General features: G+C 46.1%; 2 protein-coding genes across 4 annotated transcripts in view; both read left to right on the top strand.

Annotated features, from left to right (window-relative positions):
* LOC115466521 (sulfotransferase family cytosolic 2B member 1-like) overlaps positions 1–27477 on the top strand; it is a 1032539-nt gene that overhangs the window by 266577 nt on the left and 738485 nt on the right. The window lies entirely within an intron of this gene.
* Positions 10065–23265, top strand: MYADM (myeloid associated differentiation marker). Of its 3 annotated transcripts, none has more exons than XM_030197798.1 (2): positions 10065–10205; positions 21172–23265. In XM_030197798.1, the coding sequence occupies exon 2, from the start codon at positions 21177–21179 to the stop codon at positions 22095–22097; it is 921 nt and encodes a 306-aa protein (XP_030053658.1). In that variant the 5' UTR covers positions 10065–10205; positions 21172–21176; the 3' UTR covers positions 22098–23265. The 3 variants fall into 3 exon arrangements, with proteins under 3 accessions (XP_030053658.1, XP_030053656.1, XP_030053659.1); XM_030197796.1 differs by having other exon boundaries at positions 21158–23265; XM_030197799.1 differs by lacking the exon at positions 10065–10205 and adding an exon at positions 16632–16737 and having other exon boundaries at positions 21158–23265.

Below are 27477 nucleotides of genomic sequence, written 5' to 3'. Positions count from 1 at the left end.
TCTTCCCAAGGACCGTCTTCCGTAATTTGGTTCAATCATTGGTACTCAGTCATCTAGATTATTTTAATGCACTTTACGCTGACTGCAAAGAGCAAATACTCAAAAAACTCCAGACAGCCCAGAACACTGCAGCTAGACTCATATTCGGGAAATCAAAATATGAAAGTGCTAAACCCCTACGAGAGAAACTACACTGGCTTCCACTCAAAGAACACATCGCGTTCAAGGTGTGCACCCTAGTTCACAAAATCATCCATGGTGATGCCCCAGCCTACATGTCAGGCCTGATAGACCTACCACCCAGGAATGCTAAAAAATCATCTCGCACATTCCTTAATCTTCATTTCCCGAACTGTAAAGGTCTAAAATATAAACTAATGCACGCATCAACCTTTTCCTATATGAGCACACAATTCTGGAACGCGCTGCCGCGCAACCTAAAAACGATCTACGAACTAACCAGCTTCCGCAAACTACTGAAGACTCATTTCTTCAACAAGACATATCACTAAGATCATCACATGTGAAATCCCCCACATGTACCCAGAATTATCTTAAAATGTTTTCTTGTTATTTCACTATTATGCTTTATCATTATCATGTAACCCAAAATCCTTCTGTAATACCAATTGCCTATTCTCTTCTCATTTCCACTATTCATGATGTATTGTAAGCCACATTGAGCCTGAAAAGAGGTGGGGAAATGTAGGATACAAATGCAACTAATAAATAAATAAATAAACTGGATCACAGCAGACAACCTCGATCTTCTAATCATCAGCGAAACCTGGATTCTCGACCTCAAGGACCCCATAATTTTGGAACTATGCCCCCCAGACTACAAAATCACTCACTGGACAAGGACAGAAAAAAAAGGAGGCGGCTTAGCACTAATCTATAGAACTCATTTCACTGTAACAACAATAGCCGAGTCTATAACACCAAAACTTGAAATCGCCTCAATTAGAATTAACCACACTACTCTGCTGGACAACCTAAACATTGTTCTGTTCTATAGACCACCAGGTAATTGGCAAGAATGTCAACCACACTTCATGGATTTCATATCGAATACCTATGTAGCAAACTCCAACCTACTCATCATAGGGGACATAAACGTACACTTAGATGACAACAATGCAACCAATACACGTGAATGCAAGGACTTCCTCCAGTTATGGGACCTTAGCTGGCCTAAAATGCAAGCTACCCATATCAAAGGCCACACAATTGACCTCATCTCTCACAAACTATCCCCAGACTTAAACCTTATATTAACAGACACAAAATGGTCAGACGTACCATGGTCAGATCACTACAAACTAAATCTAACACTACAATGGAGGAAAAAAGGCACATGCATCAAGCAAGACCACACAACCTACACCACGAGAGGACAAATTGACCCTGTAACTTTTGGCAACAGATCTACACTAACGAATGGAAAATACAAACAGACTCCATACATTATCTACTAAATTGGGATGACAGGTGCATGAACACACTAGACAAAATCGCACCACTACAAACAAGAACCACACGATGACATATCTCAATACCTTGGTTCAACGAAGAACTGAAGACAATAAAAACACAAGACAGGAGATTTGAATGAGCATGGAAAAAAATGAAAACGATCACACACTGAACGCATGGAAACAAATGCAAAGAAAATACAAATATACAATAAGACAAACCAAAAGAGCATACTACAAAACCAAAATAGGACCAGACTACAAAGACGCACACAAACTCTACCAACTCGTAAATAAATTATTAGACACCACTCCGGTTATTACCACAACCAGCACAGACCAGTGGCGTAGCCAAGGGTGGGCCCGGGTGGGCCCAGGCCCACCCAATTTGAGTTCAAGCCCACCCAGTAGCAGCACACCTATGATGTGGCTAGCAGAGATCCCCAAGCCCCACCAGCCGAAACCTCCCTACAACTGTCCCTCCTGAATACCTTGTAAATAGAAGATCTTGGCCTGCAGCGAGCAGCGACTGACACATACTGTTCACACCAGCCCCACAGCTTTTCCTTTGATGTATTCCTGCGTATTGGAAACAGGAAGTTGCATCAGAGAGAAGGCTGTGGAGCCAACATGAGCAGTGCGTATTAGTTGTTGTTCGCTGCCAGTGAAAATCTGCTATTTAAAAGGTATGCAGGGAAGGGGGGATGTTTGAGAGACCATATCGCATGCAGGCAAGAGAGGGAGAGATCAAATCACTCGTTGGACAGGGTGGAGTTCTGCCCACCTATCTTGGGCCCAGGCCCACTCAAAATTGGGTGTCTGGCTACGCCCCTGGCACAGACACCCCATCAGCAGACAACCTTGCCAAATACTTTAATGAGAAAATTATAAAACTGTGAGCAACGCTACCACTTAATTCCACTGATCATGAAAAATTCATGGATTGTCTGGACCCTACTCCCGATGAATACCCAGCAGACCGAATATGAACAAACTTCGATCTCTTAACCGATGAAACCATCACTCAAGCAATCAATAAATTCAGCAAATCCCACTGTAAACTGGATATATGTCCCAATAACTTAATAAAATGCGCCCCCCATCGCTACATAACAGACCTCACGTCATATTTGAACTACATGCTACAACATGGGCTTTTCCCCAAGGAGAAAGGAAATATACTACTTACCCCTATACCCAAAGACTTAAAGAAAAAATTAAATGACACAACCAACTACCGCCCAGTAGCGTCCATACCTATGGTAGTCAAACTGATGGAAAGCATGGTAACCAAACAACTTACTGATTACTTAAACAAATTCTCAATACTACATGAATCACAATCAGGATTTCGATCTAACCACAGTACTGAAACAGTGCTAGTCACTCTCCTAGCCAAATTCAAACAAACAATTGCAACCGGAAATAATGTGCTTCTTCTACAGGTTGACATGTCCAGCACATTCGACATGGTCAGTCACCAAATCCTATCGAACAACCTACAGTACTTCGGGATTGGAGGAAATGTACTCAAATGGTTTGATGGATTCCTAACCGCAAGAACATATCAAGTGATATCAAACTCAAAAACATCATCACAATGGAAACCAGAATGTGGAGTGCCACAAGGATCACCGTTCTCACCAACCCTTTTCAATTTAATGATGACATCATTAGCTAAGATGTTATCCAACCAAGGACTCAACCCGTACATCTATGCAGACGATGTCACAATCTACATCCCGTTCAAACACGATCTAACTGAAATCACAAATGAAATCAAACACAGTCTCCAAATAATGAACTCATGGGCGGATGCATTCCAACTAAAGCTAAACGCAGAAAAAACACAATGTCTTATTCTCTCCTCACAATACAACATGAACAAACCCACCACCATAAATACCTCAGATTACACCCTTCAAATCTCAGATAGTCTGAAAATTCTTGGAGTCACAATTGACCGGAATCTCACACTCGAAAGTCATGCGAAAAACACAGCAAAGAAAATGTTCCACTCAATGTGGAAACTAAAAAGAATCAAACCTTTCTTCCCAAGGGAAATATTCCGCAGCCTGATACAATCAATGGTGCTAAGCCACCTAGACTACTGCAACACCATCTATGCAGGATGCAAAGAACAAATCCTTAAGAAGACTGCCCAAAATACAGCAGCCAGACTCATATTTGGAAAAACGAAATACGAAAGTGCTAAACCCCTAAGAGAAAAACTTCACTGGCTCCCACTAAAAGAACGAATTGCGTTCAAAGTTTGCACCCTGGTCCACAAAATCGTTAATGGTGAAGCCCCGATCTATATGTCAGACCTCATAGACCTGCCAACTAGGAACACAAACAGATCAGCCCGTACATACCTGAATCTCCATTACCCCAGCTGCAAAGGACTGAAATATGTCTACATATGCATCTAGCTTCTCCTACATATCCACGCAACTTTGGAATGCACTACCAAAGACCATAAAAACAATGCACAACCTAACAATCTTCCGAAAACTGTTGAAAACTGACCTATTCAAGAAGGCATACCACAACATTCCATCCTAACCACAAACTGTAAATGAACTAGACAAAACCACACCCCACACTTGACTGATAACCAAATGGCTACTAATGAAAATTACGTAATATGCATTATCACTTTATTCCTTAGGACAGAAATGAACTCTCTATAGTTGACTATCCAACTTATGCTATAATTAACTCAAGAACCGCTATGCAATCCCTTATTATATCATATTTTATCATGTATTTATTTATTTTTTTTATTTTAGTTACATTTGTACCCCGCACTTTCCCACTCATGGCAGGCTCAATGCGGCAGGCAATGGAGGGTTAAGTGACTTGCCCAGAGTCACAAGGAGCTGCCTGTGCCGGGAATCAAACTCAGTTCCTCAGGACCAAAGTCCACCACCCTAACCACTAGGCCACTCCTCCACCTTACTGTAATATCATTTGTAATTCTCGACCCGGAAATGGCGTTCGCCATTACAGCATAATGTAAGCCACCTTGAGCCTGCAAATAGGTAGGAAAATGTGGGATACAAATGCTACAAATAAATAAAATAATCTATTTAGGAAAGACAGAGATGGTTGTAAAGGTTGAGGAGTAGTTCTGTATGTGAGAAATGATATTACGGCAACTGAAATGACAGGGACCTTGGGAAAAGAAGAAGCAATATGGATCACCTTAAAAAGAGATGATAGAACCTCAGTCCACGTGGGTGTTGTCTACAGACCCCCCGACACAACTGGAGGAACTAGATAAGGATCTGATAGCGGATATTCAAAAGTTAGGAAAGAAGAGAGAGGTGCTGTTGCTGGGAGATTTCAATCTGCCAGATGTAGATTGGAAGGTTCCGTCTGCAAAATCGGAAAGAAGTAGAGAGATCGTGGATGCTTTTCAAAGTGCTCTGCTCAGACAAATGGTGACGGAACCCACGAGGGAGGGAGCGATGCTGGATCTGGTGCTCACAAATGGGGATAGTGTGTCAAATGTCCGAGTGGGTGCACACCTGGGAAGCAGTGACCATCAAACGGTTTGGTTTGATATGACAGCTGAAGTGGAGGGCGGCCATTCAAAACTCAAAAGTCCTGGATTTCAAGCGTGCTGACTTTAGTAAAATGGGGGAATACCTGAGGAAGGAGCTGATGGGATGGAAGGGCGAACGAGAAGTGGAAGGACAGTGGTCCAGGCTGAAAGAAGCTATAAACAGGGCCACAAACCTTTATGTAAAGAGAGTAAATAAAAGCAAGAGAAAAAGGAAACCGATATGGTTCTCCAAGCAAGTGGCTGAAAAAATAAAGGCTAAAGAGTTGGTGTTCCTGAAGTACAGAAAAACTCAAGAAGAGGAATACGGAGAGGAATACCGGATGAAACTGAAAGAAGTCAAGAGAGAGATACGTCTGGCGAAAGTGCAAGCGGAAGAACAAATGGCTAGAAATGTAAGGAGGGTGACAAAAATTTCTTCAGGTATATTAGTGAAAGGAGGAAGACAAAAAAGGGAATTGTGAGACTAAAAGATGCTGCGAACCGCTATGTAGAAAATGATGAAGAAAAAGCAAATTTGCTAAACAGATACTTTTGCTCTGTTTTCACAGAAGAAAATCCTGGAGAAGGACCGCGATGGACTGGCAAAAGTACATATGAGAATGGAGTGGATAGAGCACCGTTCACGGAAAAGAGTGTGTATGAACAACTTAAAAATCTAAAGGTGGACAAAGCCATGGGACCGGATGGGATCCACCCCAGGATATTGAGGGAGCTCAGAGAGGTTCCAGCAGGTCCTCTTAAAGATTTGTTTAATAAATCCTTGGAGACGGGAGAGGTTCCGTGGGAGTGGAAAATGGCGGATGTGGTTGATAGGGAAGAAGCTGGAAACTACAGGCCGGTAAGCCTCACTTCGGTTATTGGAAAAGTAATGGAAGCGATGCTGAAGGAAAGGATAGTAAATTTCCTGGAAGACAATAAGTTGCAAGATCCCAGACAACATGGTTTTACCAAAGGGAAATCGTGCCAAACGAATCTCATTGAATTCTTTGACTGGGTGACCGTAGAACTGAATCGTGGACATGCTATGGACGTAATCTACTTAGATTTCAGCAAAGCTTTTGACACGGTTACCCACATGATGCTCTTAAATAAACTTGATGAGCTGAAAATAGGACCCGATGTGGTAAACTGGATTAGGAACTGGTTGATGGACAGACGCCAGAGGGTGGTGGTTAATGGAATTCGCTCGGAGGAGGGAAAGGTGAGTAGTGGAGTGCCTCAGGGATCGGTGCTGGAGCCAATTCTGTTCAATATATTTGTGAGTGACATTGCTGAAGGGTGAGAAGGTAAAGTTTGCCTTTTTGTGGATGATACTAAAATTTGTAACAGAGTGGACACCCAGGAGGGAGTGGTAAACATGACAAATGACCTACAAAAGCTAGAAGAATGGTCTAAGGTTTGGCAATTAAAATTCAATGCAAAGAAATGCAAAGTGATGCACTTGTAGAAATCCACAGGAGACATATGTGTTAAGCGGGGAGAGTCTGATATGTACAGATGGGGAGAGGGATCTTGGGGTGATAGTAGCTGAGGATCTGAAGGCGACGAAACAGTGTGACAAGGCGGTGGTAGCTAGAAGGTTGCTAGGCTGTATAGAGAGAGGAGTGACCAGCAGAAGAAAAGAGGTGTTAATGCCCCTGTACAAGTTGTTGGTGAGGCCCCACCTGGAGTATTGTGTTCAGTTTTGGAGGCTGTATCTTGCTAAGGATGTAAAAAGAATTGAAGCAGTGCAAAGAAAAGCTACGAGAATGGTATGGGATTTGCGTTACAAGACGTATGAGGAGAGACTTGCGCACCTGAACATGTATACCCTGGAGGAGAGGAGAAACAGGGATGATATGATACAGACGTTCAAATATTTGAAAGGTATAAATCCGCAAACGAACCTTTTCTGGAGATGGGAAGGCGGTAATACAAGAGGACATGAAATGAGATTGAAGGGGGGCAGACTCAAGAAAAATGTCAGGAAGTATTTTTTCACGGAGAGAGTGGTGGATGCTTGGAATGCCGTCCCACGGGAGGTGGTGGAGATGAAAACGGTAATGGAATTCAAAAATGCGTGGCATAAACATAAAGGAATCCTGTTTGGAAGGAAGGGATCCTCAGAAGCTTAGCCGAAATTATGTGGCAGAGCCGGTGGTGGGAAGCGGAGGCTGGTGGTTGGGAGGTGGGCCTTGTTCTGGGCAGACTTCTATGGTCTGTGCCCTGAAAATGGCAGAAACAAATCAAGGTCAGGTATACACATAAACATAGTAATATAGTAGATGACGACAGAAAAAGACCTGCACGGTCCATCCAGTCTGCCCAACAAGATAACTCATATGTGCTACTTTTTGTGCATACCCTACTTTGATTTGTACCTGTGCTCTTCAGGGCACAGACCATATAAGTCTGCCCAGCACTATCCCCACCTCCCAACCACCAGCCCCGCCTCCCAACCACCGGCTCTGGCACAGATCGTATAAGTCTGCCCAGCACAATCCCTGCCTCCCACCACCAGCCCCGCCTCCCACCACCGGCTCTGGCACAGACTGTATAAGTCTGCCCAGCACTATCCCTGCCTCCCACCACCAGCACCAGGGCCGCCGAGAGGGGGGGACAGGGGGGACAAAAGTCCCCGGGCCCGGGCCTCCGGAGGGGGCCCAGCGCCACCGCAGTCAAGCCCGCCTGCCGTCGCTCCCAAACTAACCTTAAACGCCTCCTTCCTTTCCTTTCACCACCTTCGCGGCAAGCAACAGCAGGGCAGGCCACTCCTTCCTTCCATGTCCCGCCCTCGCCTGACGTAACGTCCGCGAGGGCGGAGCATGGAAGGAAGGAGACTGGTCTGCCCTGCTGCTGCTTGCCGTGAAGGTGGTGAAAGGAAAGAAAGGAGGCGTTTAAGGTTAGTTCAGGGCCCGGTAGCGGGTGGAGGGGGCCCGGCGGCGACGATGACCTCGGGTGGGGGGGCCCGGGGGCGGCCTTGTCCCGGGCCCAGCTCTGGCTCTCGGCGGCCCTGACCGGCACCTATGAGTTTAAATTGTTGGGCAGACTAGATGGACCGTGCAGGTCTTTTTCTGCCGTCATCTACTATGTTACTTATGTAAGTTGAGAGCTTGGTTTGACAGTGAAATATAGCTTGGATGTATTTCCAAATTTGCATCCAGAACAACTTAATCATTAGGGGAGATAAATGTTAAAAGCAAACTTTGCTTAGAGCACTGTTTTCTGTAGTGACTGTCCCGGTTCCAGGCTGGAGATTTTTTGGCCAGTCCTGGTTCTTTAGATTGTAAGCTCCTTTGAGCAGGGACTGTCCTTCTTTGTTAAACTGTACAGCGCTGCGTAACCCTAGCAGCGCTTTAGAAATGTTAAGTAGTAGTAGTTTTGAACTTACATTCCAAAGCAGTGCTGCAAGTCCCATAACACACCAGGATGGGCTGGCCAGAAATCCAGGACTGGCCAGAAATCCCCAGCCTGGAACTGAGTAGCTTGGAGTCTCTGCTGCCCCTCAGTTCCAGCTCACTTCCTCTGCAAATCAGCCCCTGGAAATTCTGAAGTACAAGTCTATACATGCAATGAGGGTTGAAAGCCGGGGCGTGAATAGTCAGCATGGCCTCCCCTACACTCTCCTACTATGTCATGGAACTTCAGGAACTACAACTCCCTGCATGCAGTGAAGTAAAACCAGACATGGATTAGCCCATCCCTGGCAAACTTAGGCTTGATTATCTAGATTTGGCACTAGCGGAGAGGACAGCTGGGGGTGGGTTTCACCGATCCCATTTTACAAACTAAGTAAGCCAAAAGTTAAAAGTCTGATACATGGAGCAGCCAGATGACTCAGTTCCAGGCCACAGACTTGGCCAGGCCTGGTTTTGAGCTCACACCCCAAAGCAGTGTGGGGATTGTAGTCCCTCAGGTCCCATAATGCACCAGGCTAGGCTTCTTAGATGTCCAGGACTTGTCTGGAATCTCCCTCCTGGAACCTGATAACTTGGCAGCCCTGGATACAGAACAGGAGAGGCCAGACACTTGGCAATCATTTCCATAGGAAAAAAAAAGGTAAAAACTGCCTCTTTCTCTCTACTCCACCCCCTTCCTCTCCAGTTTGGCTTTCATCCCTGGTTTTGGTTTGGTTTTCTAAACTCTATGGTCTGTGGCCAGCAGACTGCTTACCCCACCCCTGGCTTCTGCTTGGTGCTGTGGGTGAGGGTGGCAGTGGCAGCAGAGGAGGAGTGAAGGGGTCCAGCCCCCATGAGGATTTTGCAGAATTCCTGCCCCCTTTTGCCTTTGGTGAGGAGGGGGGAGAGAGAGATAAGTGAGACAGTGGTTTATTCTGTTTTCATGGCCTGCAGTTGCCAAGAGACAATGGAAAGCCATTTATTTATTTTTGATGATACAGAGAATTGACTTGCTAATTTCAGCTATTTTTCATTTCCTCTTTTTTTAGTCAGAGATTTAAAAAAATATATATGATTTAATTTTCTCAAACATATTTTGTGAGCTGGGAAGGGAAACAAAAAGAGCACAGTTTTTCACGTCTCCCTGAATCCCACTGCTCAGTTGTCTGTGCTGTGCTAACACTTTTGTATCAGTGTGTCACCCTATGAGACTCTGATAACTATCTGCTCTTCAGTTCTCTGTGCTGTTTGCATGCTTTATGTGTATTATTATATGGCTATAGCCAAGGCTCCATCATGTTGGCTGGAGTCTTGGTTAAAACTGGTTGGCAGGGTGAAACTTGACAGCCAGTGTTTAAGCATGGGTGGCAGGGGCCCTCACAGAGTGGCGGGCACAGCTCTGACCACCTCGTTGGGCAGGTCTTTATCTGCTGTCATTTGCTGTGTTATTGTGACCCTTGCACCCTGGAGCTTTGATGAAGATCCACTGTCCAGTTATCTGTGCTGTATTCCAACCCTACAGGTATCCTGATTTGTCCCCACCCCTTTCCTTCCCCCCTCCTCTAGGCCCACCCCTCAACCTCATACGGGCTGGGCAAGCTGTAGCCACTCCCTGTTCCTGCTGAAAGAGAGTTTCTGACTAGGATCCCTTGTGCCCTGGCTGCCTCCAACTGAGCCACACCCTCCTTTGCCTGTGTCTAGCTGAGTAGAGAAACCCTCTGTCTCACTAGATCCTGCATCCAGCCCTGCTGCGGAGACAGATCTCTTGCTTTCCAAAGCCAGGTACTTCCTTCCGTCTGCTTCTTTCGCATAGGGTTGTTGGCTATCTTTAGACCTGTCAGAAGCATTTATAGAACTAAATGCAAGGAGGGTTTCCTACGGGGACACTTTGGAGCGAGCTGTGCCAGTGGCTGCTGAGTGCTTGGGAGGTTGGTGGGGTGCAGGAGAAAGCAAGTACTTCCACTCCCTGGCCCCAGAGGTCTCGGGAAGAGAGAAGGAGGGGGTTACTGGAGTTCCAGAAAGAGAGTGCAAAGCAGAAAAAAAGGAAACGGGAGCTGAGAGGGGAACACAGGAAATGATATAGAATCGGTGAAAGATGGGGCTGGGAGGGACCTCAGGGGGGATCATCTAAAATCAGAGAAAGATGGGGCTGGGAGGAACCTCAGAAGATTATCCAGAATAAGAGAAAGATGGAGCTGGGTGAGACCTCAGGAGATCATTTAGAATCAGAGAAAGATGGGGCAGGGAGGGACCTGGGGAAGATCATCTGGAATCACAGAAAGATGAGTCTGAGAGGGACCTCAGGAGATCATCTAAAATCAGAGAAAGATGGGGCTGAGAGGGACCTCAGGGGGGATTATCTGGAATCAGAGAAAGATGGGTCTCGGAGGGACCTCAGAAGATTATCCAGAATAAGAGAAAGATGGAGCTGGGTGAGACCTCAGGAGATCATTTAGAATCAGAGAAAGATGGGGCAGGGAGGGACCTGGGGAAGATCATCTGGAATCACAGAAAGATGAGTCTGAGAGGGACCTCAGGAGATCATCTAAAATCAGAGAAAGATGGGGCTGAGAGGGACCTCAGGGGGGATTATCTGGAATCAGAGAAAGATGGGTCTCGGAGGGACCTCAGAAGATTATCCAGAATAAGAGAAAGATGGAGCTGGGTGAGACCTCAGGAGATCATCTAAAATCAGAGAAAGGTGGGGCTGGGAGGAACTTCAGGAGATTATCAAGAATAAAATGGTCTGGGAGGGACCTTAGGAGATCACCTAGAATAAGAAAAAGATGGAGCTGGGAGGGACCTTGAGAGATCATCTAGAAATGGAGAAAAATGAGGATGGGAGGGACCTTACACCTCAGGAGATCATCTACAATAAAAGATGGGGCTGGGAGGTATTTTCAGGTGCAGGGGAGGGGGGATCTAGTATATCCCCTGCCCCCTAGACATGATCCTATATAGCTAAACCCTGTTAAAAATCTTTGATGTGTCAGGGATCCCTCCCTTCCCTGGGAAGCTGGTGTGGATGTTGGAGCCCTCTGTAACCTTCTTGAAGGTTCTTGCTAACGTCTAATCACACATTTGAAGGTTTTATACTAAATTTTCAGAGTTTGGATTGAGTAGATTTAAGTTTGAATCCAGTAAGACTGGTGGAAGAGGTTTTTCAGCAACCTACTCTCTGAAGCAGAGTTGCTGACTGCTTAATATTTGGCCACAGCTGAGAAATCCCACAGATGTGTCCAGAGACGCTCATGGAGACGTGGCAAAAATTGTGTCAGATTTATTAACAGAGTCCTATTGAAATTCTCTGGATTTCTGGATTTTTCAAATCCAAACTGGAGACAACTATTTAGTTAATCGATATTTCTGTGCACACACCACTGGGGTGCAGGGCAGAGCCAACACATTGCTGAGGCTGAAGTTCATGTATTTGCACAGGGAAGAAAGAAAACCATATTTATACATTTTTTTTTTTGGGGGGGTGGGGGGTGATCAGTGACAGAGCCAGGGATTAGAACTGAGACATGAGGAGATAAAGTGATTCCCCTGGGTCACACAGAGTCAGTGACAGAGGTGAGGATTAAAGCTCAGGCACAGGGAGATAAGGTGACCCCCCCCCCCCAGGGTCACACACATAGAGTGAGGGACAGAGCAGGGCATTAGAACAGACACAGGGAGATAAAGTGATTCCCCAGGGTCAGTGACAGAGGTGAGGATTAAAGCTTAGGCACAGGGAGATAAGGTGACCCCCCCCCCCCCAGGGTCATACACAGAGTGAGGGACAGAGCAGGAGATTTGATCTGGGGTATAGGGAGATACAGTTACTGACCCCACACACAGAGAGAGCCGTGACAGAGCCGGGGATTAGGCACAGATGCTATACAGTGTATTCAAGAGGCCAGGTTTTTCTCTGCTGTCAAAAGTTGTAAGTGTGGGGCTTAAGCTCAGGTATTCCACATCTTTTCTCCCACTCTGGAATTAGTTGCCAGAGAATATGGTAAAGGCAGTTAGCTTAGCGGGGTTTTAAAAAGGTCTGGGCGGCTTCCTAAAGAAAAAGTCCATAGACCATTATTAAATTGGACTAGGGGAAAATCCACTATTTCTGGGATAAGCAGCATAAAATGTTTTGTACTTTTTTGGGGTCTTGCCAGGTATTTGTGACTGGGATTGGCCACTGTTGGAAACAGGATGCTGGGCTTGATGGACCTTTGGTCTGTCCCAGTGTGGCAATACTTATGCACTCTGTACATGCAGTGTGAATGAACTCATCCTACACAGATGACACACGCTAAGGTCGTGTGAGCTTGCAGCCCCTTTAGTAAGTCCCACAGGGGGAGCACTGGTATGCACAGGCAGGGTGGGGGGAGGAGACTGGCTGGATTTCTTCTCGACAACATTGAACCCTCTCCAAGATGATTACTTCGCAGAGGAATTCGAGTGTAAAGTCAACCATGGCAGTTTCTTTCTTGTCGCTCTGGAGTAGAGGAGCTAAGTCTTAATATGTGTCCTGGGCTTGCTCAGATGTCCCCGCGCCTCCCTCCAGTGTCCAGAAATACTCAGAAAAATGGCACCGCCCAACCACACTCCATTTTCTTCCCTCTCTTGCCCACAACATGGACGAGAGGGTCCATAAATAAGATGAGTTTTTACTCTTTTGAGGCCACTGTTAATTTATCGCTGTCATCTTCTGTATATTTTATCATGTTTTCATGGTGGTTTTTGCTGTCTGTAAAAGGCATTACCCCTTTTTATTACAATCACATTGCCTGGGTTTTTAAAAGACCTCTGTGAAATACACTTTTCAGCTGCCTGTGCTGTATTCACGCTTTGTGTATGAGTGTCACTCCCGCATGCAGCTCTGATGAAGATGCTCTCTTCAGCTGTCTGTGCTGTATTCATTCTTTATGTGTATAAGTATGACACCTGCATAGGCTGCTGATAAAGATCTACTCTTCAGCTGTCTGTGCTGTTTTCATGTTTTACTTGTGTGAGTCTGTCGTCTGCATGGGGCTCTGATGAAGATCCTCTCTTCAGCTGTCTGTGCTGTATTCATGCTTTGTGTGAGTCTGATGCCTGTAGGGGGTTCTGATGGGCAAAATAGTGGAAACTGTTATAAAGATTAAAATTACAGAACAGGTAGATAAACATGGTGTAATGGGACAGAGTCAGCTTGGGTTCAGCCGAGGGAAGTCTTGCCTCACCAATTTGCTTCATTTCTTTGAAGGCGTGAATAAACACGTGGAAAAAGGTGAGCCAGTTGATGTAGTGTATCTAGATTTTCAGAAAGCTTTTGATAAAGTTCCTCATGAGAGACTCCTGAGAAAATTAAAGAGTCATGGGATAGGAGGCAAGGTTCTGGTGTGGATTAGGAATTAGTTGATGGCCATTTCTCTCAATGAGAGGGTGAAAAGTGGAGTGCCGCAGGGATCTGTAGTGGGACCAGTGCTATTTAATATATTTAAAAATGACATGGACATTGGAAGGACGAGTGAGGTGATTACATTTGCAGATGATACAAAACTATTCAAGGTTGTCAACACACTTGCAGACTGTGAAAAATTGCAGGAAGACCTTGTTAAACTGGAAGACTGGGCATCCAAATGGCAGAAATGTAATGTGGACAAATGCAAGGTGATGCACATTGGAAAGAATAATCCAAATCATAGTTATCTGATGCTAGGGTCCACCTTGGGGGTCAGCACTCAAGAAAACGATCTGGGTGGTGGTGTAGATAATACATTGAAATCTTCTGCTCAGTGTGCGGTGGCGGCCAAAAAAGCAAACAGTCTGCTAGGAATTGTTAGGAAAGGGATGCAAAATAAGACCAAGATTATTATAATGCCTCTGTATCGCTCCATAGTGTGTCCACACCTTAGTATTGCATTCAGTTCTGGTCGCCGTATCTCAAAAAAGATATCAGAATTAGAAAAGTTTCAAAGAAGAGCGACCAAAATGATAAAGGGGCTGGAACTCCTCAGCTTGGAAAAGAGACGGATAGGGGGGGGGGGGGGATATGATTGAGGTCTACAAAATCCTGAGTGGTGCAGAAGTAGATCAATTTTTTTTTTTTTTACCTGTTTTAAAAGTACAAAGACTAGGGGACACTCGATGAAGTTACATGGAAGTTACATGGAAATAGGAGGAAATATTTTTTCATTTTACAAATAGTTAAGCTCTGGAACTCTTTGCCGGAGGATGTGGTAACAGCGGTTAGTGTATCTAGGTTTTAAAAAGGTTTGGACAAATTCCTGGAGGAAAAGTCCATAGTCTGCTATTGAGACAGACATGAGAAGCAACTGCTTGCCCTGGGATTTGTAGTATGGAGTGTTGCCACGATTTGGGTTTCTGCCAGGTACTTATGACCTGGCTTGGCCACTGTTTGGAAAACAGGATACTGGGCTAGATGGACCATTGGTCTGACCCAGTGCAGACACTTTATGTTCTTATGCTCTTCAGCTGTCTGTGCTTTTTTTCAAATTTTCTGTGTGTTGGTGGTGATGCTTAGGCAGGAAGTAGGGTGGGGCAGGGGCTCTGATGATAATCTATACAGCAGCACCTTCCTTTCCGATTGATTCGTAATATTGGAGGAAGAGGAAAAGCCTTTTAGAAAGTCTGTGAGAGTAAACTATTTCTCAGACACAAAATGCAGAAATCTGCTGTTAAATTATGAAATGAATTTTTTCAGATCTATTAACCACTGCTACAATAATAGACCTAGCCTAGGTGCTTCTTGCCTCCTTGCACGTGTAAGGCATGTTAGAGGTACTTATATGACTCAGAACACTGCCAGATAGCAATCCTCTGAACTCCTGTCTAGGGGGTGTACCTCTTATAGTCCATATGACATGCTAGCTATGCCACAGATGGATTATATATTATCATTTATTAGGTAAGAAAAATATATATAAACTAGTAAAAAAAGGCCGTTTCTGACACAAATGAAACGGGCGCTAGCAAGTTTTTCCTTGGAGTGTGTAAAAGAGAGTGTGTGTGAGAGATGGAGTGTGTGTGTCAGAGAGAGAATGACAGAGAGACAGAGACAGAGTGTGTGAGAGACAGAGTGTCTGTGTGTGTGAGTCTGTGTGTGTGTGACAGAGAGATAGAGTGTGTCAGAGAGTATGTGAGAGACAGTGAGTGTGTGCCCCCACCTCCCCCTCTCCCCTGTCCCCCCCTCCAGCCATCCATGTCCAGCCACCCATGTCCAGCGACCCCCCCCCTGGCGCATCAAACCCCCTCGCCACCCGCAGCTGCCACTGGTAACGCTGTACGGCCGCTAAAAAAAGAAAAAAAGCCATAAATATTTTAAAACCTGAAATGCGGCACCATAGACAGCCATCAGGTATTGGCTGACGGCTCTGCAGCCGCTCCTCCTCTCGCCTGTCACGTCGCTGCGCTCCTCTGGAGTCTTACTCCAGGGGCAGTGACGTGGAGGCGAGAGGAGAAGCGGCTGCAGAGCCGCCAGCCAATGCCTGATGGCTGTCTACGGTGCCGTGTTTCAGGTTTAAAAACATTTATGGCTTTTTTTCTTTTTGTAGCGGTCGCTGCTGCTCAACAGGAGAAGCAGCAGCGGCCGGACAGCGTTACCAGTGGCAGCTGCGGGTGGCGAGGGGGTTGATGTGCTTTGGGGGGGGGGGGGTTTGATGTGCCGGGGGGGGGTGCAGAGGGGGTGTTTGAGCGGCGCACTCACAGCTGATTCCCAGGCAGGGGGAGGAGTAGGGAAACACGCGGAGCAAGTTGCTCCGCATGTTTCCCTTCTCCTCCCTCTGCCTGGGAATCAGCTGTGAGTGACGTCAGCCTGGCTACGGAGCCTAGCTCAGCAACTCCAGGAGCCATGGACACAGGCAGCTACTTTAGAACGTTGGAGGTGAGAATTATTATATAGGATAGTTCTGAAGCAAAGTGCCAAGCATAATACAAAAATAACTTGCTATAAAATTAGATTATCACCAATGTATATTATCATCTGATTAGCCTAATGCACTATCTAAAAGAGTGATTACACAACCCAGTACAATAATGAATTCCTAATGATTGTTATAAGAACTTATCACACATCATAGGCAATACAGTGATCAGCTGAATACACAGACCAAAAGTCCTGCCGTAAACCTATCTTTCTCAGACAACTAATTTTCCCCTCTATAGGTAATAAATCCTGATATCTCACCTTGCCGTCTTTGACAGACTCCCAATGGTAGAGAAGTGGATTCTTCCTCTGACTCGAGCTGAGGTCTCAGCCAGTCTCAGTTCAGAGATGTCCAAGGGTATATCTGAATGTAGATTACACAGTCTTAGATAAGGCCTGAGATTGTAGGTGAGTAGATAGACACTGTGAGTTTGTTACCAGGCACACAGTTCACTGGTGTTAGGAAAATCAATCTCTTGCTCTCTTTAGAGCTTTCTATCCACCTGCCAGTTCTCTTTGTTCTCTTCTTGTTCCTTATCTTCCAACTCTCTAACTCAACTTTCTTCAGTCCAAACCTTTGGTACCCAAGCGTCAGATGATACCTGTGGACCAATCACAAACAAGGACATGATGTCCAGCCAGATTCATAGTCATGAAGAAGTCTTTGCATGCCATTGATAACCGCTTCATGGCTACAACAAACTCCTTGTCTAATTCCATTCTTTTTAGAGCCATGGGTGTTTTCCCCCTCCAAGCTTCCCAGGGAGATAACAGGGCGAGTTTGCAACAAAGAATATGTCCTTGGATGAAGTAATCTTGCAAGGCTCAGCAGTACTTTTCTTTTGCAAGAAAGCTGGATTCTAATAGTTATAGATGTATTCAGGCCTCAGGCTGTAGAATCCATATTGTTATCAGAATGGTTCAGGCTTGTATAGGCCAAGACCAGCAAAGGTGAGATCTCAGGTAAATACCCCTACACACTCCGACCACCACAGCCTTGCCTTCCTTGGGCTATTCTACACTGCAGTACTCTCCTACCCGTCCCTAATTTTCAGGTTAGGTCAGTGCCTGCCTTTAGTCACTGATTTCCACAAGAGGAAGAAGGTGGGGGGAGCTGCACTGGGGTCCACTGGCTGGGCCTACATTTCACCTCTGATGACTGGAGCATCTACAGTAGAAACTGGCACTGGACTGCAGTTTGTCACCTCAGCCCTGCCTCACCCACTGAGGCAGGATTTGGAGGGAAACCAGCACAGGATATCCTTCCTTCAGTCAGATGTCTGAAATGAGTGTGAAGCTAAATAAATGAACTTTAAATGAGTAGGAAGGCCAAGGACAAATTCTCTTAGTTTCAAATTGTCCTGCGCCCTCTCACAGTGTTCCTGAAACAGGTTTGAAGCCAGATAACGAGCTTCTCCTGGACTAGAGAATGACACGGGGGGGGGGGGGGGGGGCAAAGTTTGTCCCCGTGGTTTCTGTCTCCATCCCCACCCCATCCCCACAGGTTCTGTCTCTATCCCCGTCCCGCCCCATCCCCAGAAGCCTCAAACTCTTATGATAAAAAGGAACAATATTCTGTGCAACTGTTGCTTATAAATCACAAATAGAAAACAATAATAAGAACAAGCAACGATAACAACACCCCCCCCCCTACCGGTCGAACCCCAACAATAGCTGACTTCTGCTACCCCAAGGAATCCTAATCCATCCTGTTAAAATGTCCAGGGGTACAAAATACAACCCTAGCGGGGGAGAAATATGCCCTATGAAGCACTGTTATGGTTTTTTAATCTGTGGATCAATAAGTCAGTGGAGGAGTGGCCTAGTGGTTAGGGTGGTGGACTTTGGTCCTGAGGAACTGAGTTCGATTCCCACTTCAGGCAGCTCCTTGTGACTCTGGGCAAGTCACTTAACCCTCCATTGCCCCATGTAAGCCGCATTGAGCCTGGCTTGAGTGGGAAAGCGCGGGGTACAAATGTAACAAAATAGTAGCAGTGAAGCATGGACACTGGATGACATCAAAAAGCCATCAGCCAACAGTAGCAGAGAAGCTTAGACAATGGATGACATCACAAAGCCAGTGGCCAATAGCGGCAGAGAAGCAAAGGCAATGGTTGACATCACAAAGCCACCAGCAAACAGTCAAGAAGCATGGACAGTGGATGACATCATAAAGCCATTGGCTAATAGCAGCAGAGAAGCATGGGCCCTGAATGACATCACAAAGCCATCAGCCAACAGTAGCAGAGAAGCATAGACAATGGATGACATCACAAAGCATTTGGCCAATTGCAGCAGAGAACCATAGACACTGGATGACATCACAAAGCCACCAACCAACAGTAGCAGAGAAGCATAGACATCACAAAGCCATAGGGAGGGAGGAGTGGCCTAGTGGCTAGGGTGGTGGACTTTGGTCCTGGGGAACTGAGAAACTGAGCTCAATTCCCACTTCAGGCACAGGCAGCTCCTTGTGACTCTGGGCAAGTCACTTAACCCTCCATTGCCCCATGTAAGCCGCATTGAGCCTGCCATGAGTGGGAAAGCGCGGGGTACAAATGTAATAAAAATAAGTCATCTCAGGATTCCGTCTAGCTCTCCTGACTTCCACAGTCCCTCCTGCAATAGAAGATGTCTTCCCAGAAGATGTGATGTACAGGATCCCCCATGCAAATTTTGTCAGTTGTAGCCAGCACCTTTGCTTGTTTTTCAAGAAAATCTAAATATTGTCATCTGCATCACTCAAACATAAACAGTCCAGTTCATTAACAGGCTTCAAAGTAGAAAATGACCCGTCCCCGCGGGCTCTGTCCCCGTCTCCACAGTTTACCGCAGATCCCGTCCCAGAGTCATTCTCTATCCCTGGACCCCCCCCCCCCCCCCCCCGTGCTGCTCCTGAAACCGGTTTGAAGCTGAAGAATGAGTTAAGTGGTGCGGTAGTCGTGTTGTTCCACTTTTAAAGGAAATAAACCAAAATAAACCAAAATGTAGAAAAGAAAATAAGATTTTTTTTTGATTAGCTTTCGAAGGTAACCCCTTCTTTAATCAGGAATGACTTGCTTCTGATCTGAAGAAGGGTTACCTTCCAAAGCTAATGAAAAGATGTATTGTTAGTCTAATAAATCATCTTATTTTCTTTTCTCCGTTTTATTTCTTTTTATTAAGCTGAATAATGAACTTGATCAGGGACCCTCTCGTCTTGCACTTGAAACTGGTTTGAAGCCAGCTCTTCCCTTAGCTGGAAACAAGCCCTGCATGACTCACTGGAAATGGGTTTTATTTTTTCCTTTCTAGGGCCTGAGAGCCGGACTGTGTCTTTTCATGTCCTATAAGGACTCGGGTGCTAATCCCTGCCCTGCCTCGCCCTTTCTTTATAAGGGCTGATTTTTTTTTTTTTTCAAACTCTGCTCAGGATTTTGTTTTCCTAATGGAAAAATCTGGCTTCGTTCCCTGGGACACACAGTCTCTTCCTCTCAGTCTCTCTCTCTCTCTCTCTCCATTCAGCCAACATCTGGCAACATCTTTCCTCCCCCCCCCCCCCACCAGACACTCCCCATCTGGCCTGATCAAATCTTCCTGCCTTCTCCAGCTGCATTCTAGCATGAGGGGGGGAGGGAGGTGCCCTGAAATCTTGTCGAGAGGGGTGGGAGGGGGAATTTAGATTCTTCCTTCATGCAGGTCTCATCTCTCTAATCCTGTACCACAAACCTTCTAGAAAGTTTACCCCCCCCCCCCCCCACCTCTGGTGCCCCTCAGCTTCCCTGCTCCCTCACCCTGAATGGCGGGAAGGGGGGGGAGAAGGAGGTGTCCAGGAAATGAAGACATCCCCTCCTGTTGCCCCCCCTGGATTCATGAACCCCCCTTTCCCACTGCAGTCTCCAGAATATGTTCATCCACCCCCCTTGCTAACTCTTACCACTCTCCCTCCTAAAGGTACATTTTTTTCCAACTTGCTGCAAAGGTTTGAAGCTGTTTTTCATTTTCCTGGAAGGTGGCCAGAGGAGGAGGCTTAGAGGAGGGGAGGGAATGGGGGCCTGTGGACTGCCGGGAGGGAGGCCGCAGTTCAGGCAAGTAGGCAGTAGGACAGAGGGGGTTTATTCAGAAAGAACCATATCATGTTCTCTGCTGATGGAAAATAGCTTTATTGCATAAGAGAAGCAGACCACAGAGCAAACAGAAACCTCCAGACAGTGCACGTTTCTCCCTCCAGACCCCCCACCCCACCCTTCTGCAAATCCTGTCTAGCTTTAACCCTTACCCTACAATCCCCCTACACAGCTCATTGACTATGGGGGAATCCTCTGTGCCCATCCCAGGCTTTTCCCCTCACTCCCCCACCACTGAAGATCCTCTGTGCCCCTCCTAGGCTTTATCCCTTACCATCCCCCCCCCACCACCACTGAGGATCCTCTATGCCCACCCCAGGCTTTACCCCTCACTTTCCCACCACTGAGATCCTCTGTGCCCATCCTCCCTTTTCTGTAAGGCAAAATTTCAGAGTTGCTTTGATGTCTTGCCTCTGACCCACTTGTGGTTACTCTGAGGTATGTGATGGTCTCTTGTCTGACCCTTTCCTCTCTGTCTCCTCTGTCCTGTTGGATTTACAAAGCCAAGTCCTTAAGTATTGTATTTCCCATCCCTCTGGAGTTCCGGCCTCCACAACGGAAACCAATACATCAGGTCAGGTCTGGCCAGTGACCTGCCCCAGGGCACTATCACCTCCCTTCCCTAGTGGGCTTGCCTCTCCCTCTTCTTTCTCCTGAGAGTACTGTATTATTATTTTTATTGTATACGACATATTTCACCCATATCTCCTCTTTTTCTCCAGCCCTGTAGGTCGTGCCACCATGCCAGTCCAGCGTACCGTGACTGTCCAGCGTACGACCGTGACAACCAACACCGGCGCCTTGATCGGTCCTTTGGGTATCATCCGTCTTCTGGCCGTGCTCTTCACCTGCGTGGCTTTCAGCCTGGTGGCGCACAAGAATGCCTGGTGGAGCCGTGCTGGAGATTGGTGCATGTTCTCCTGGTGCTTCTGTTTTGCCGTCACCCTCCTGATTCTGGGAGTGGAGTTCGCCGGGCTGCAGGCCCGCATGCCAGTCTCCTGGAAGAACTTCCCCATCACCTTCGCCATGTACGCCGTCCTGATGTGCCTCTCGGCGTCCATCATCTACCCCCTCTACTTCATGTCCAACAACCGGGGCGAGCTGCGGGACTACCAAATCGCGGCTACCACCTTCTCCTGCCTGGCTACAGTGGCCTACATCTGTGAGGTCTCCATGACTCGCGCCAAGCCTGGCGAGGTGACTGGCTATATGGCCACCGTGCCGGGCCTGCTGAAGGTAGTGGAGACTTTTGTGGCCTGTGTCATCTTCGTCTTCATCAGCGATCCGCCCTCCTACGACAGGCATGATGCCCTGAAGTACTGCCTGGCTGTGTATTGCATTTGCTTTATCCTCTCGGTGGTGGTCATCATCCTTTGCGTTGGCGAGTGCACTGGGTGGCTGCCTGTTGCCTTCAACAAGTTTCTCAGCGCCTATGCCCTCCTGGCTGTGCTCCTCTATGCCTCGGCCATGATCATCTGGCCCATCTTTAATTTTGACCGCAAGAACGGTGGCAACCCCAAACGGCCCTCAAACTGCGGCAGCGCCTATGACGTGTGCTTCTGGGACAAGCAGTTGGCCATCGCCATCTTGACGGCGGTCAACCTGATTGTGTACGTCATGGATCTGGTGTACTCCGCCCGGCTGATCTTTATTCAGGCGTAGAGGGGGTGGGAAGGAGAACGTGCCACCAGATCCCAGGACCTTGTTCTCCCCTAACGTCACTCCCTGGATGCATGTCTCTCCCTGCTTTGCCTTCTGCATGGCTCGCGCCTCCTTTCCCCGTGTCCTTCTCTATAACTCTAGGGGCTTCTCTGGTACAAGATGCTAAATAGGGAAACACATTCAGCTCCGGCTAAAGTTTGTAGTGACTGAGGCGTCTGGCACGGGTGAAAGTTGTTGCTCTTCACGAAGAACATGGTGGTTCTGCTCCAGTAATGGCGTCTGGTTTCATCACAGGAGAAACTCCTGCCGCTGTTGGCTGCCTGCCTGTGGTGTACCTGTCCTGTATGTGTGTGTGTTTGTACCTGTGTTGTTGTGGGTGTGTGTTGCACTGCTGCTGTCCATACTGCGTTTATTCCAATATGCATTTTCCTGTCCCCTTTCTCTTTTGAGATCCCCCTTGGGCATTTCCCCCCAAAACCTTCGGTCCGTAAAGAAGGAATCCCAGTATTTAAAAAGAAAAATATCTCTGTAGAAAGCCAGTGTTAATGCTGATACTTTTCCCAGGTGACCACGTTTTAGACCGCACAGTATGTTTTAGGGTAGGGGCAGTATTGAGGGGGGGGGGGGGGGGGAGGGAGGGGAGAATGTTTAGTAAGCTAACACAATCCTGTTGGGATAACTCAGGTTCCCCCTAATGGCTTCTTGTGTCCCCCGTAGGATTGTTAATTCTCATCCTTATCTGTTCTGGGCCCATTTGTAGTCCAAAAAGTCCCAGAAGATCCTTTAAATGAGTAAGAACGGTTGTTGTTGTTGTCCCCCTCCCCTTTAAGGGATGAATTTGCATATGTTAAGGATGGAATGATAAATCTTGCCAACCCCAGATTGGGAAGGCAGATCATCACCTCAGTTGAAAAAGAAGCAAAGGGGAAACTGTATTGTCTACTTTTCAGTATTTTTCTGGCAGTCAAAAATTCCTGGCGGCCATGTGTTTAAAGGTCATGCTTGAATTCATATTTGTTTTTTTGTTGATTTTGTTATGTTTAGTAGTAGCTGCTTTCACTGTCATTATATATATACTTTTTTTGTACTTTGGTGCCTCATTCCAAAGAAACTTTGCAATTTTGTAGCTTGTCACTATGAAAATGTATAAAAGTCTTTTGTAAAAATATGAATTGGGAAAATGATTGTTTATATTCTTTTTTTTTTTTTGCTGTGTCTAGATAGCAGGGAGGTGCTGGTTAAGGAACAGGGGGTGGGGGTGGAGTGCCGACTTTTCACATAAAGGACAGAATTGCATTTCTTTCCTGTCAGTAACCGGAGTTCCATTTTCCTTATGTTTTAGTTATGTACACACTCTGCTCTGTTTAGGCAGGCTACAGCAGTCTTTCAAATCTAGCAAGACAAATAATGGTGCTTGGGTTAAAATTAAAAAGGAAATACACAGGGGGGGTGGCGGGAATTAGGGTTTAGGTCATGGATTTCTAGGCTGGGGAAGAAATAAGCCTCTCCCCCACCAGAGGGAACACACTGCATCCTCGGTGCCTGGAAAAGGACATCAGGGCCATGTGCATGCCAAGCCACTGAGTCACCCATGGAAGGGGGAGGGGTCTGGGCTTTCTCAGGCAAAAACAGAGAGACAGGCTGGGCCCCATTCCCAGAGTAATGGGAGTCTGTGCCAGGGCTGTAGAGCAAAGTACTGGAAATATGAAGGCAGCCCCTCTCCCCTCCCCCCTCACCCATCCTACCAGCTCCTCCTCAGACTGGACCCTTCATCCTCTCCCTCTTCACTCTCACCCCTCCACCCTGTCATCTCCTTCCTCCTCATTATCTTCTCCTTTCTCCCTCTTCACTAGAAATACATCAAAACAGAGACAAGAAAATAAGATGATATATTGTTTATTAGACTAACTTCATACATTTTTGGATTAACTTTGGAAGGTAACCCTTCTTCAGATTGGAAATAAGCAAATGTTGATAAATAACAGTATATATAAGTGAAACACAAAAGCATTCCAGTGACACTCACAGGAAGAGGGTGGGGTGGGTTAGGTGAGAAATACTGCCACCTCCATCCTGTCCTTCAGCTTCCTTCTCAGTCTCAAACCTCATCCCATCATCTCCTGCTTTACTCTCACCCCATCTATTCCTCTCTCCTGTTTCTCCTTTGCCTCTCCCTCCCTCTCTCTGTATCTCTCTCTCTATCCTGTATCTCCTTTGTCTCCCCCCCCCCTCTCTCTCCTGTTTCTCCTTTGCCTTCCTCCCCCCTCTCTTTCTCTCTCCTTTGCCACTCTCTCTCTCTTCCCCCCCCCCCCCCCCACCTTTCTTCCTCTTTCTATCTCTAAAATTCTGGAAAGTGTTTTTAGCCAGAGAATTTGTGCATAATGAGGCAAAGTACTAATATTCTGAATATTTTTTTCTTTTTCATTTTAATCACTTCTTGGATTAATCACTGAACAATAAAAGGAGAGAAGCCCACGTTCTGGTGCTTGATTCTGGCCTGGTGGCAGGACCTCACAGATTCTGCTGCTCCTTCTCCTTTGTCATTTTCCTCCTGGAACAGAGGTGGTTTTTCCGAATTTTTCTTCCCTGGGAAGTCTGATTCTCTCTTTTTGTACAATGTGCCTTTCTGCTCTGTTTGGCTTAAATCCTTGAGTTTGCTGCCATCTGCTGGTCAAATGGCAGAACTTTCTGTAGCCAACTGTAACAATTAGTGGACCTTTAAGTTTTCCACTGAAACAAAGGATACTAATTAAAACATAATTGGATGAACAAACCAACAAAGGAAGAGCTACCAAGTTGCCCTGTTCTTGGAGGGAGATTTTAGGCCAGCCCTGGGTTCCTAAGAACCCCATCCCGGTGCATTATGGGACTTGCAGTTTTGATTTGATCAGGGACTACAAATCCCATCCTGCTTTGGGGTGCAGCTCTGATAAGGTGGTACCTTTTTGTATTGGACTAAATTAATTTCTTACTAGCCTTCAGGAGCAACACTCTCTCTTCCTCAGGTCAGAACCAAACCTGTTACCTTTTGGCCTTGAAACGGATTCTCTGAGTGGTGATATGATACTCAGTCTCCGCTGCTTCTCCCCCAGTTCTGGTGCCTGCCTTTAGCTGAAGTCTCCTTTCTTTTAAGGGCAGGGAACTGCTCCAGCTGGGCTCAGGGCTCAGGTCTCAGGCAGTGATCTGATCACACTGTCAAATGTGCAGAAAAAAGGAACCTTATTTATTTACATTTTTGCTCACACCTTTTTCAGTAGTAACTCAAGGTGAGTTACATTCAGGTACACTTGGATAATTCTTTTATTTGGCTCATGAAAAGCTTTTACTATACAGAGTCCACAGCAGCAACTTCTGAAACAACTGGATAAAAATCAGGCCTTAGACAGTGGCTCTGAAACTTGGAAGGGGAGCCCTGCAGGTGTCCCCCCCCCCCCCCCCCCCTCAGTGCCTCTGACAGAGCTGTAGCTCATCCATCACCCCAGCAAAAGGTTAAAATAATTACAGCAATGCAAAAAAAAAAACCAGAAGAAACCAGTCTTCGCAAAAAAACAAATGAAGAACAAAACAGCGAAGAAGACTAAAAACATATAAAAACAATGAAGTATTAAAAATTATTTTAAAATATATAAAAATTAAAAGAGGACGACCTTTCAGAAATAGATGTTCAAATTATGTTTTATTAACCATAAAAATAGAATAAAACAGAAGAATATAAAATGGGGTGTTCAAGACTCAACACAGCTGTGTTTCAGCCAAACAGGCCTTTCACCATACAGAAATTCTTATTTTCATCTGAAGTAGAGAGGTGTGGTAGCCGTGTTAGTCCACTCTTAAAGGTTATCAATAGAAATCAAACAAAATAAAACATGGAAAAGAAAATAAGATGATACCTTTTTTATTGGACATAACTTAATACATTTCTTGATTAGCTTTCGAAGGTTGCCCTGACGAAGAAGGGCAACCTTCAAAAGCTAATCAAGAAATGTATTAAGTTATGTCCTTTAAAAAAGATATCTTATTTTCTTTTCCATGTTTTATTTTGTTTGATTTCTATTGATAATATTTTCGTCTGTAAATGGTTGTATAGAAAAAGTGTACCAAAGGTGCTGCCCAGTTGACTCTCTGGGTATCTCTCAAAAAAAATCTCGCTGAAAGTTTAGCCAAATCTGGATCAACGAACAAAGTTCCGATCTGCGTTTCACATCTAAGGAACAAAAAAAAAAATAATAATAATTACAGTACAGTCACTGAAACACTGATTACTTGGAATTTCTAATTAATTGCTGGAAACTGGATTACAAGTTAGCAAGGTGACTAACATGAATGACCCAATATAGTTTTTTTTGTGGGGGGGGGGGGGGGGGGAGGATTTGAACCTCTAGCTGTGGAGGATATAATTTCCAAGCCACCAGAAGCTCCCTTGGTGTCCTGCACACGGTGAGGAAAATGAATGCAGTTGTTGTGAAAGCTTCGCTGGCCAGATGTCCAGGGATTGGGTTAAGACTTCGGGTTCAAGTCCTACTAAGCCAGAAGTAGCCTGAATTCCAGCCTCAGAAACACTGACTGAGATGTCCCTAGAAAAGAGAGTTAGTTTCAGTAAACGTTTGGGCATTTTGTCTAATGATCCTGGCTGTGGTGACCCAAGCAGCTATTAACTTGTCCGAACATACTTAGCAGAATGGCCCCAGTTAGCTTCTAGACCAGGAGTGTCCAACCTCTGCCCTCGCAAGATTGGGTTTTCAGGATTTCCCCAAAGATTATACATGAGATCTGTTTGCATTCAATGGAGGCACTGCATGCAAAGACATCTCATGCATATTCATTGGGGAAATTCTGAAAACCCGACTGGACTGCGGCTCTCGAGGACCCGAGGTTGGACAACCCTGTTCTAGACAAACGAAAATAAAACGCATGAGCACCTAGATTTGCTCTATGCTCTCTAGACATCAGTGTCGTAGCTAGGTGGGGCCACGGGGGCCTGCACCCCCCCCCCAAATTTGCTCTGGGCCCCTGGTTGGCTGGCGGGAGGTCCCCAACCCCCACCAGCTGAAGACTTCATCCCGCACTGGGTTGGGGACCCCCATCAGCCAAGGTATTTGCGGTGGCAGTGGTGGGGCGGTGACCAAAATATGCCCCCCCCACCCACCTTGGGCTCTGTCCTCCCACCTCAAGGTCTGCTAGACATCAGTAAGGCTTTTTCTCCCCTTTACACCTCTGGTACCTCTGCGTTCTTTTTTTCCTCTCTTGGTTTTGTGTTTTAGAATGAATATTTCTGTTCTTTCCCATCTATTAGAGAGTCCTTTTCATTCTTATTGCCAAATCAGTATATCAAATTCTGACTAAAACTAGTGCCAGCCTAACAATTCAAGGACCTGAAACT

This window comes from Microcaecilia unicolor, chromosome 3 (genome assembly GCF_901765095.1).
Source record: "Microcaecilia unicolor chromosome 3, aMicUni1.1, whole genome shotgun sequence".
Taxonomy (NCBI): domain Eukaryota; kingdom Metazoa; phylum Chordata; class Amphibia; order Gymnophiona; family Siphonopidae; genus Microcaecilia; species Microcaecilia unicolor.
This window is presented reverse-complemented; position numbering and strand designations above follow the sequence as displayed.

Coding starts and splice junctions, on each gene's coding strand:
- MYADM (XM_030197798.1), top strand. CDS start 21,177: ATGCCAGTCCAGCGTACCGTGACTGTCCAGCGTACGACCGTGACAACC.